This window comes from Phaseolus vulgaris, chromosome 5 (assembly GCF_000499845.2).
Source record: "Phaseolus vulgaris cultivar G19833 chromosome 5, P. vulgaris v2.0, whole genome shotgun sequence".
Taxonomy (NCBI): Eukaryota; Viridiplantae; Streptophyta; class Magnoliopsida; order Fabales; family Fabaceae; genus Phaseolus; species Phaseolus vulgaris.
Genome location: NC_023755.2, coordinates 39,784,631 through 39,796,076, shown reverse-complemented (window position 1 = coordinate 39,796,076; position 11,446 = coordinate 39,784,631). Strand labels below are relative to the sequence as shown.

The 11,446-nt window shown below is 35.7% G+C and overlaps 2 protein-coding genes across 4 annotated transcripts; both read right to left on the bottom strand.

The window, feature by feature from the left end:
- Nucleotides 1-1,629: 1,629 nt before the first annotated feature.
- On the bottom strand, nt 1,630-5,847 carry LOC137835974 (uncharacterized). 2 transcript variants are annotated; one of them, XM_068644759.1, is made up of 7 exons: nt 5,637-5,840; nt 5,391-5,451; nt 4,214-5,297; nt 3,152-3,740; nt 2,834-3,056; nt 2,225-2,281; nt 1,630-1,986 (listed from the first exon to the last, which is right to left on the bottom strand). In XM_068644759.1, the coding sequence occupies exons 3-7, from the start codon at nt 5,202-5,204 to the stop codon at nt 1,741-1,743; spliced, it is 2,106 nt and encodes a 701-aa protein (XP_068500860.1). In that variant the 5' UTR covers nt 5,205-5,297; nt 5,391-5,451; nt 5,637-5,840; the 3' UTR covers nt 1,630-1,740. The 2 variants fall into 2 exon arrangements, with proteins under 2 accessions (XP_068500860.1, XP_068500861.1); XM_068644760.1 differs by lacking the exon at nt 5,391-5,451 and having other exon boundaries at nt 5,639-5,847.
- An 829-nt stretch (nt 5,848-6,676) lies between these two features.
- On the bottom strand, nt 6,677-11,357 carry LOC137835975 (protein MLN51 homolog). Of its 2 annotated transcripts, none has more exons than XM_068644762.1 (12): nt 10,495-11,357; nt 10,288-10,390; nt 9,966-10,183; nt 9,025-9,857; nt 8,574-8,688; nt 8,160-8,318; nt 7,853-7,908; nt 7,716-7,761; nt 7,479-7,547; nt 7,318-7,407; nt 7,110-7,194; nt 6,677-7,025 (listed from the first exon to the last, which is right to left on the bottom strand). In XM_068644762.1, exons 1-9 carry the CDS (start codon nt 10,956-10,958, stop codon nt 7,520-7,522), a joined length of 2,022 nt encoding a protein of 673 aa, XP_068500863.1. In that variant the 5' UTR covers nt 10,959-11,357; the 3' UTR covers nt 6,677-7,025; nt 7,110-7,194; nt 7,318-7,407; nt 7,479-7,519. The 2 variants fall into 2 exon arrangements, with proteins under 2 accessions (XP_068500863.1, XP_068500864.1); XM_068644763.1 differs by having other exon boundaries at nt 7,318-7,399; nt 10,495-11,270.
- Nucleotides 11,358-11,446: the final 89 nt, after the last annotated feature.

Here is an 11,446-nt window from a genome sequence, read left to right as displayed (position 1 = left end):
TAATCTTAATATTACTAAATATTCTCTAGATAGTCTTTTATGATATAACCATAATAATATAGAGTCAATACTTGTATAAAAATAAATTTATATAAGATTGATCTAGGAAGTCTTCACTTTTTGGAGTCTTGAGATAGACTCATTAAGACTTTTTGTCACTTTGGTTTATTGATTGAGATGTTTACTCCAATAAAATAGTTTCCTTTTCATTGAAGCCAATAAAAGAATGTCTTATTTGAACTTTATTTTAAGACAAAAGTCTCTACAAGTTGGCCACTTCCTCCAACTTGTTCGGATAAGAAGCACAATAAGAACATGGATCATCATTCTCCACTTCAAAATTCAACTTCAATAACATTTCTAGATTAATTATAAAATTAATAAAAAATAAAATGTAGGGAACTGCATTATATTAGATTAATTTAATAGCGGATTTTTAAATTAATTTAACTTTACAAAATCAATATTATAAAGTTAAATTAGTCATTAAATTCATATCCTAAAATGGTATATAAAGTTATTTACAAAACCAACGTTATAAAGTTAAATTAGTCATTAAATTCATATCCTAAAATGGTATAAAGTTATTATTAAGAGTAATCATCTATAACATTATTTAGATATCAAGGCCAATAATATTAGACAGGGGAGGTCTATAGGGAAAAAAAATAATTTAGACAAATTCTCCCTGCATCATATCAATCCAATCTGCTATTTTAAATGACAAAAATGTTATGATAAAAATAATCTTAAATAAAAAAAGGACGTGATTAAAAATTACTTTCGAAACTTTTTTCAAAAATAGTTCAAATTGGGATTTTTAGAATACATTTTTGAATTCCGAAATTTTTTATCATAAATATATTTCCAATTATGTTTCTGAAATATATTTTTTAGTTTTTGAATTATATTTATTATTCTAAATTTTTTAATATAAAAAAATATAAGTTGCAGGTTAAAATTGATATGGTCCAAAATTAATAAAGAAATTGCAATAATCTAAGTCTCATCTTAGATAAAGCTCCAAAATGAAAAAACATAAAAGTAAAAAAAAAAAACAACTTTCACCTTGATGTCATAGAATTTAATTATGTCTAAAATAAATTTTCAGATGGTATCATACTTTTTCTCAATTTTTTGTTGTTGAATAAATACATATATATATATAATACAAATATAATACAAAGAGAGAGAGAGTTTAGAGACAACGTTAAACCATAATTTTATTAGGAGACACATGCTGTATAATTGGCATAAAGTTGACATGCTTTGAACAGATGTGAACTTGGTGTTCTTATAGAAGGTGAGCAACATGGCACCACCTTGGCATCGAATTTTATATCATGTGAAGTTATTTCATAGTTTATTAATAAAAAATAACAAATAAACTAAATAAATGACATCTTGTCTGATTAAGTAAACAAATCATTGTAGATCATGTATTTCAATAAACCAACATAAGATAATTTATTGTATTCTAAAACATAAATATGCTACTATTTAATCTCTCAACTAAATTTTACTAATTCCTTTTATTTAATTTATTTTACAATTATATTAATTGATTTGCACTCAAACACAGATGACTATTGCTTTTCAGGAACATTACTTGTTTATATACAAACGAAATAAACCAGAAGAGATGGTAATCTTTCCCATAAATTGGATTGAAAAGGGTTTGTGCAATCTAATAAAAGAATGGGAGTATTGCATTACAAGTACCAAGCAATTATTTCTCACTTATTTACTTCTCATGCATCTCACAATAACCTCTACAAATTTCTTATACATGTGTTGCTTCAAATACATTTGCTGTACCTTCTTTCTTCCTTCCACACCCATTTGCTTCCTTGCCAACTGGTTTTTGAGCAAAAACCGGAGATTCTGAGCCAGAACAAGATTCCCTGGATGTCCAACAGGATGAAGAAGACCTGTAACATTGTGCTCAACAATCTCCTTTGTTCCCCCAGCTTCCGTTCCAAGAACCTACACCACAGACAATGCACATGTGATGACATAAAAACCATTGAGTTATCAACTACTTTCAAAGAATAAGTAAATAGAAAGAAACAAAGTAAATATAATGTTATCAGAAGTTTCTTATAAATAGAGCCAAAATGTTATCAGAAGGCATTGTTGCCTTTTATCTTTTGGCAACTGTTACATGCATATGCTTCAGTAACAGCTATCTTATGATGAGTTTAAGCAGAAAATGTAGTCATACCGGAAGACCAAACGCCATTGCTTCTATAGTCACACGTCCAAATGTTTCTCCCAGCCCCTGTTCACCATTTTGCTGATTAGCAACAGCTTTGCATACTAGCAAATAGTTCTTTCTACAATTAATTCGATTTCTGCATGTATCTGGAATGTGTAGTTTTAGCAATTATGTAAGTTGCAAAATGAAATGTTTTTTCTTTATCGCAGAAACCGGAACCAAAACCTGGATTTGTAGTTATTTGAAATAATTTCATAGCAGAATTGTTGTAAATCTTATATTTGTTTGCTAGAGAAAACTAAACAGGCTAGGTACAAATTCAAGTCTTCAAGACAATATGATGAGAATCCAAATTAGAAAAAAAAAATACACATATTTCATCTGCCTCAACAAAAATAACTTACTATGACATTATAATAATATTTCAGACATACTGAAACAATAGTCATTTTACAAATAGATTTGTTTGGAACTATATATTATATAATAGATGTCAAATTTAAACTATATTCATAAACATATGCACACTCAAACAACGAAGGATACTTACACCTATTAATGTATGTATAAACATTTCATGTACTACTTTACAAATAATTTAACCTTTAATCCTACCTGAGAGTTTATAACATAAACATCGGCAGCAGAGTAAAGTGAGGCAACCCGAGTTGTGGCTGGAGTCCAAAAAATTGATTTTGAGGTGTTTGGATGCTGTTCTAAGAAATTTAGAAGGCTTTTAACATAATCTGCCTTGTTACTCTTTGATCCAACAGAACCAATAAGAAGCTTGAGAGATTTTTGAATTGTTCCTTTGTCATCAGGCAAAACTTGTTTCCTCCTGGGAATGTCAAAATTCTCATGATCACTGGAACATACAAAAATTGGATACTACACAACCATAAGTTATAAAACCTTTTTTTAAATTTGTGTTACCTGCTTAAAGAATTGCTTGAGATATCATTTGAAACTACTTTGCCATTCTTCAACACCGGCAACAATTTTCTAATACGATGCTTTCTAGCCAGGGTAGATATGCCTTCCTTTATATTTGATACCTTTTTCATTTTCTTATCATCTTGCAACCATCCTTGTTCAAGTACTGAGCTTACTGATTCAAGAAGCAAGAGCTGGCCCTTCCCAGGGTTGATGCTACTCAGAGATATCACAAGCATGTCACTATCATTTAGGCCAATTTCTTTTCGGACTGATTCCCGCAATAACTGCCTTTTCTCCACCATTTTGTCAGTACTAAAGGATGGAGTGTTAAGTGTTGAAGGAATACCAGCTACAAATGCCAGTTCATCATTAACAGACAATGGAATAATTTCAGGGTAGGATCTAAGTTTTATGCTTTCCTCTTCGCACCATTTTAACCACTGTTTAGATTGTGATTCAGAAAGAAAAACCAACATCTTTACTCTGTCCAATGCATCTTTTGAAAGATCAAAGTACTCTCGCCGATTTTCCATAATCCACCAGACAACTTGGCTTGCACCAGCAGGAAAACGTTCGATATATTGATCTGGATGCATATAAAAACATAATGATTTTCTATCAACACATGTAGAGATGTGGAATTACAAACTCACATTGACAAATTATAAATTACAACAAAATGCACCACAGTCTTCAACTTGATAAGAGTTGAAGATTCCAATCAACCAATAGGGCAATATGCATACCTCCATGTACAATCAAACTCAATTGTTTTATCAATTTCCATAGTTCAAACTTCAAATTATTAAAAGGTTAGAAGTTTATATCTATATGCAGGAAGTGAGGCATGGTGGTGAGGATCCTCTGCCAACCCCATTTAATGAGACAATCGAATTATATAATATTGTATCATTGTATGACAGGTTTAGAAACAAAGTACTAAACCAATAATTCTAGAACTAGTTTGAGATGAATAACTAAGCCTTTGACAAACTTCAACTACTTTCTGACACTAAAAACTACAATATAAATAATGAATTGTTACCAATCTGTTCTTACCAATCCATGATGCACAGACAGCTGAACCAGCAATGACAAGATCGGCCTTCATTGCAGTTTTGAAGCTGAGATCAGCTTTGTCCTCAAGCACCTTGATCCGTCTCCTAGCAAGCTCTGACATCAAGCCACCTTTCTTGCTAAGCACAACAGCTGAAACCGTAGCCCCACAGCTCAAAAGTTCGGTTGCCAACTCCATCATTGAAAGTGGAGCTCCAGTCATGGAAAGCTCATGGAATACCAAGATAAATCTTCTGGACCAAACAAGACGTGCAAAGTCCCCCTTCCTGTTACATGTCCCAGAACGTTTCTCTGGACTCCATTCCAGAATCCTATCCTCCACTGGGCCAAACGGACCCACAAGCAATCCATACGTACCATTGGCCGTAGGAATTTCTGGCTTCTGCTCCTCTATATCAGCGTCCTTAACATCTGTACTTGGTTTCAGCTTACCACTTGATTTACCTTTCGAAGCACGTCTTCTCCTGCTCCTCTTCTTTGAGCTCGTTTTACGATGAGATGGAACATCATTGCCTCTCTTGGCCAAAACTACATTTATAGTTTTACTAGACAATGCTATGTTTGCATCAGTCTCGTTATTAGCAGACAATGAATGATCACTAGCAAGTAAATCACGGCGCTGAACCTGTTCCGCGTCTGAGCCAGTATTCCGCGGCCCAGTTCCAAACCCAGAAAATTCCTCCTTCTTATCACTATGAGCCCACCTGGACTGAACGAAAAACCCAAGATAAGCCCAGAGGGTAATTAGAAGCAACCAAAAAAGTAAACGATTGCTCCGAAACCACAGTGCCCCGCCTATACCGCTCCTTCCTTCTTTTCTTGGTGTGCGGCCAGAATTCTGTCGCCGAAATGAAGGCGAATTTCGCGGAGTTGATCTTCCAGATAACGTTGATTTAAAACTACCACCTAACCTCAATGAAGTCTGTTTAGCCAAATTAGGCTGAAATTCCCCTCTATTGATGCTTTCTTCCATAATCTTCCTGAACTATCATATCACTAAAAAAGCCTCACTCCATCCTCTTCTAGGGATAATTCCAAGAACGCTTCAACCTCGAACAGTAGTTTTCTGAATTTACCACACAGAAGAAATAATTTCCCATCATAATTCATCCAAAGAGAAAGAAAGAAAGAAAAATAATTTTTGCAAGTTGTCCAAAACCTTAAACAGTTCGTTTCTTGTTATTCTCAAGATCTCTCCTTCTGTCGTCCTACCAAAACCACTGGAAGTAAAATCGTACAATTTTATTTAGCTGATTGTAATGAAATGGAGTTGGGTTTGTTTCTATCTATTTATCCCAAACCAAAAGAGGAAACGCATAGCAATACATGAATAATGCATAGTTTACTTAACCAAGAAACCCATTGTGTAAAAATGGCAAAATAGCAGAAGAGGAGAGAACATTACACGGATCGTTCGAGATCTGCGCATTATTGAGTTTGAAGAGCGATTCTTGAAGCTTGTTCTTCAATTCAACACCTCTAAGCTTCTTTCAACACATTCAACAGCACAGGTTGAAGAGTTCAGAGAGAGAAAGAGAAAGTTTGCAGTGTCATTGTGAGAATTTCTGAGAGTTATTTCAGATAGAAAGAAACAACTACAATACCACGTGCGCCCTGCACGTGCCATCATTCTCAATTTCATTCCCAGTCACCGACCGCACTGCATCGTCGGTAGTCTCATCCTCAGATTCTGACCGTTGGATCAATCCAACGGCCTTCTAGGCGTTTGACCTAGGTCCCACCATTTTGACTTTTATTGCTTCTAGTTCGTCATCCAATCGGCGAGAAGGTGGTGTATTTAGTAACGGTTTAATTTTTAAAATTATTTAGCATACTAATATTAATATAGAATAAATTACAAGACTCTATGATTTTCGTGAATTTATCAGGTATTTTTTTATTGGGATCTACAGAAAAATGTTTTAATTATTTTAATTTTAATAATATTACACATACATACACCTTTTAAGCATTATATTGATCTTTCTTAATTATTTAAAATTATTACGACTACTCTCCTAAAATGATTAATATAAACATTAAAAAAAGTAGATATATCATGCATCATTGGAGAAATATCAAGAGATTGATATAAATGTAATTTATTATAAATATTTATTCAAACTATTTTTATTTCTTCAGGTTAGAGTAAAAAACTAGAGTATTCTAATATTGTTTGATTGAAGGTAATTTCCCTCTCATATTTCTACAAAACTTTATTCAATCAAGCAATTCCAAATCTATTATAATGCCAGGAACTAATCACCAAAGGCCATTTTTTAAAATTAAACAAGACTTCAATTTTTCAGTTCCTAAATAGAATCAAAATTAATTTTAAGCATCTAAAAAGAAAGTATTATTTATTGGCCTTTTCAATAGTGATTTTTTTTCAAGATATTGATTATAATTACCAGTGAGAGTAACATGTGACGTTAAAAATCTATATAACATCAAGAGTCTCTCTACCAAAGCTGTTATTGATAACACGAAGTCTTAGTCTCAAGTCTTAATAGAAGAAACAAAAAAGTTCAGAAGGCAAAAATAGCAAGCAGTAAAAAAACACTAGGTTGAATGTGGAAAAATATAAAAGATTACACTATTAACGGCTCATGATAATTTACCACAAGTCAAATACCATATGAATAATAAAACCATAATTTACACCAGAAATTTTCAATTCCACGAGCAAATCAGTTGCTGCAAAACAATCATTGTTCTTTCCCCACATCTATAGTTGTAGAAAAGTCTGCCTATATTTCTCACGAGCTTAACGAAAGCAAAACGCAAGAAAAATCTGCAAATTCACATAGTTTCCTCAGCAACTATAACAAAAAGACATCAACTGCAAATTCACATATTATACTTCGATCATACTTACCGCACAATTACACAAGCAACTACCACCTGTCAAGCTGCAATTAACTTCTTTAAATGGAGAACAGCATGAACAGGCGGTTATATAACTGCAACGAAACAAATTGAATACGGGGAGAAAAAGAGGTCTGTCAGTGTATAAAGTCCAAGGTAAACACACTAAAAAATAAGTTAAAAGATATTCCCAGCGAAAATACAAGTTCTATAATCACCTAAAAATTCTTGAAACATATCGCTGCCCAAAGTACTCTCCAGAACAAAAGCTGGAGGACAAAGGACCAGTAGGAAGAAGGCCTGTGATACTAAAATTACGAAAACTTAGAAAACTGTAACAATAAGAAAAATAATGCATCAATCGAGGGCAGTAACAAACCTTATCTTCTTATTCAAACAAGTTGCATTCTATATAATACTTCATTGCCCAAAGTTCATCTCCGAGTATCTGCATGGAGGAACATAACCAACAACATTCATTGAGATTGTGTTGATCTAAATAAAAAAAGGTGCCGCCACCAGTAAACAAAAAAACAGCTAAAACCATGCTCAAGCATTCAGAAAAAGAAAATTCTTTCAAATGAATAGAATGGAGATGTTTAAAAAATCAACTTGCCTGCGGGGCTTATTATGCCGCTGTCCAAACTCATCATTTACAGTCTCTGCAGACAGATCAATTTTGAAAAATAAATTATTTATTACCAATGGCAACGAGAAACCAATATAAATGGAAAAAGAATATCAATGTCGTACCAGATTTTGGGGGTGCCTTCCATTCATTACTACCTTTATTCACAATATTTTCCTTGCTGCAAACATTCAATCAAAACAGAAATTATAAAACAGAAAAAAGCTACAGAAACATAAAACCTATCAAGGAGGCAAGAAAAAACATGGGAAAGGCCACTTCATTGTAAACACCCCTTCCAGACTCACACAAAACAAATGTAATAGCTTAAAATACAAATATCATCAGTCATGCCAAGCCATAAAATTTTAATAACATATAGGAAAAGTGTAAAACAATACGAATTCATAATAAACTTATAAAAGTACCGACCTTGAAGTAGCTGTTGCAGATGTCTGCCCTGGTTGTCGTGGATGATAAGCACCATCAACAGTGAGATAGGGTGGACAGTATGTAGCCCCTAAAGCACCTGCTGCCCCTAAAGCTCCAGCCGCCCCTAGAGCTCCTGCTGCCCCAGTCAAAACTGGTAGCCTAAACCAGAAAATAGGTAGCTAAATAGTGTCCAAAAAGGAAACTAAAACATAACAAAAGTTTGTTTTCTCACAAAGAATAAGGGGTTTTGTGTGCATGAATATTCCAAACATTAGTTTATTAGAGTAGTTAAATACATTGATTATGAATTTCTTTATGAAAATTGCAATGTGCATCTTACACAGATGTATGTACTAAGGAAGGAGATTTCAACCATTTTAACACATTATAGAATTCGGTCATTAATATTCTTACCATGTCATTTCAGAGTTTCCCAAACCAAGTTGAGGCTGACCAACATATCCAGGGAATGCCATGCCAACAGCAGGAACTCCTATGCCACCAGGATGCTGCCCACCAAATTGCATAACTGTGTCCCACCAGTGTCCAGTGAAAATCAGAAAAATTGATCAAAGAATACAAAAAAAGTCTATGCATCTGTTCTGAAGGAATCACAAGTATAAACACACAACAAAACCAGAGGATGTCGATAATCAGAACACCCTCACCACAACAACATCTCTAACAGAGTAAACAATTACTTGACTTTCCACCGACTATTGATGCTACTAATTTTACTTCGGGCGTTCGGCAACATTGTATAACAATGCCAGAAATACAAATTAACAATAATTATATTGGATTAAAATTTTCCGCTATAATGGCACTGTGATATTTACAAAGAAGATAGCGGATTAAGACTGACCTGGCAAAAAGGTTGGGAAGTTCTGATCTCCATGATTACCATTGACATTTCCAGCAGTGCCCATAGTTCCACCATAAACAAAAGAGCCCCTTCCGCTACCCTGGGAAGCTTCCCTTCCCTTCCCAACCAATGCACCCTTCAATTTACCTGATTCTGAAGCTCCATCAATTTCTCCAGAATCCAATGAACTAATTGCAGCGGACGTGATTGGGGGAGATGAAGCTTGAGACCCACTACCAGGTCGATGACCCAACTGTGGAGCAGGGGCTTGCACAGAAGGTGAAGTTCGCCCTGGAGCAGTTCTCTGAATAGCCTGGAGTTGAGTTGGATCAATTTTACTAGCTTGATTATGAGAGGCAGCACGCTGATAATTCATCTGCACTGGTACTGCTCCACCCCTCCCAGTACCTCTTGAATGAGTAGACTGAGATGCATTAACTCCAGAAGATCCAGGTGGCGGCATATGCAAATTGTTAAAAGCTTTCCCAACAGATGGAGCGCCAGACCGATCAATATACAACTTCTCCATGCTGACATGATCAACAACATTCTTTCCCCGAAGAAGTGCATTGTTTTGTTGAACAAAAAAACCCTCATCGACAACACCAGGCCGAATGTTCCTGCTTGCAGCAGCAGTTTGGATATCCCCTTTTGATGTCACACTTGTATCTTTGTTAGAAGAACTTGAAGGGTAAAAAGGGGGAGATGCATAATTCAAATTTGATGCAAAGACCTGTTTCTTGGAAGGTACAGGATCGGGCTCAGAATTTGAGACTGGAGTGAAAGTTTTCCCTGTACCACCATGTGAAACTTTCTCTGGCTGCTTCCCATATCTTAGAAAATGAAATAACAACATTATGATCAGGAACCTTTAACATGTATAACATGCATAGGTAGCACAAATTCAACTGATCTTATAAAATACAAAAGTCTGTACTCACTCTTTATTTTGCGCCTGTGATGCTAAATCATTGCTCTTATTAGTAGGCTCGTACCTACGGGGTCCTCTCCCTCGGACAACACTCTTTGGTGCCTGTGTTTGATTGCCCCTGTTATCATCATACCCTTTTCTGTTACCTCGAACATATCCTCCACTGCGATCAACACCTCGTGTTTTACCTCCACGACCTCTATAACTACCCTTTGAAGGTCTCCTTCCCTAAATTTTACATAGATTACATAACAGGGTCTCTTTCACTTCAAAAGGAAAAATAAAAAAGTTCAAGTAATTTGTTCAAAGTAATTTACAAAATCAATCATTACCTCTTTGTAGTGCCTTTCTTGCAGAGTAATTTCCTCAAACTTATCATGTCCCCACTTCCTGTCATCCTTGGACTCCCAGAGTCTCCTTCCACCACGCATGCGCCTAACAAGATAACAAACAAACGTAAAAAACAAAACAAAACCTTAAAATCAACAACGTAACACTGAACACAAATTAAGCACAGGTTTCAGTAAGGATTTAGACACCTCTGGCGTCCACCGGAATTATCCCTGAAGCGATCATCGTGCATATAAAATGCTCCAGCAGTGGGCACCGCAAACGGTTCATTCTCCTTCTTCTCTTCCTCGTCTCCATTCCCTGATTCCTCCAAAGGCTCTTTAACATCAGCATCAGAGTCCTTAACCACTGTACCATTCACACCTCCTTCCTCTGCAACCCTACCCTCATTCTCTTCTTCTTCCAACAACTCCTCTTCCTCCTGCTCTTCTTCCTCTTCTTCCAATTCTTCTTCGTCGTCATAATCCGCCACGCCACCCTCGCCGTCGGAATCATCGGAATAGTCTATCCGGCGATCGACGGCGACGTTCCTCTCGTCGGCGTCGCCTTCCTCATCATCACTGGCCTCGCGCCTTCTCCGCATTGCGAGCGATCTCGTGGCCTCTTCGGGATCACTCTCGTACTCAAGCCCTTCTTCACCCGCCGTAGCCATTCCTAAAACCCCTCAAAAACCTAAAAACCCAAAAATCTAAATCAACCGCAACCTCCACAACACACGAAAGAAACAACCACCAAGAAACCAAAAGCGAATGAGCGCAGCCAATTGGAAATCCAAGATTATTGGAGAGCGCGAGAGGCGAAGAGAGAAAACTTAAATAGACAGATGAAACCCTAGATTATTGGGGTGGGAATGGGAAGAAAGGTTTGCACCTTGCGAAGGGAAACCCTAGATTAGATAATTTTGGGACATTTGATTTTGTGTCGTGTCGTTGGCAATTGAAACAGAGAGAGACGAAGAAAGAAGGCTCTTAAAAGCGGAAGGGTTGTTGTGGAATTATCTTATTATTGGGGGTATTTCAGTAATTTTCGTTGTCGGTTTGAGATTTGGAGTGAGTGATTGGTTTGCCTACTAACTAACTTATACCATAATTTAAATTATTTAACTATTATTTAATATAGACCTGAAACATGTTTTATACG

What these genes read in the sequence shown, in the direction of transcription:
- LOC137835975 (XM_068644762.1), bottom strand. Translation starts at nt 10,958, where the DNA reads ATGGCTACGGCGGGTGAAGAAGGGCTTGAGTACGAGAGTGATCCCGAA. An exon ending in TCTGCAACAGCTACTTCAAG is followed by an intron (nt 7,909 to 8,159) that starts GTCGGTACTTTT and finishes GAATGTTTGCAG; the next exon opens with CAAGGAAAATATTGTGAATA. An exon ending in CGGCATAATAAGCCCCGCAG is followed by an intron (nt 7,548 to 7,715) that starts GCAAGTTGATTT and finishes TCCTCCATGCAG; the next exon opens with ATACTCGGAGATGAACTTTG.
- LOC137835974 (XM_068644760.1), bottom strand. Translation starts at nt 5,204, where the DNA reads ATGGAAGAAAGCATCAATAGAGGGGAATTTCAGCCTAATTTGGCTAAA. An exon ending in TGTCTGTGCATCATGGATTG is followed by an intron (nt 3,741 to 4,213) that starts GTAAGAACAGAT and finishes ATATGCATCCAG; the next exon opens with ATCAATATATCGAACGTTTT. An exon ending in TCAAGCAATTCTTTAAGCAG is followed by an intron (nt 3,057 to 3,151) that starts GTAACACAAATT and finishes TGACATTCCCAG; the next exon opens with GAGGAAACAAGTTTTGCCTG.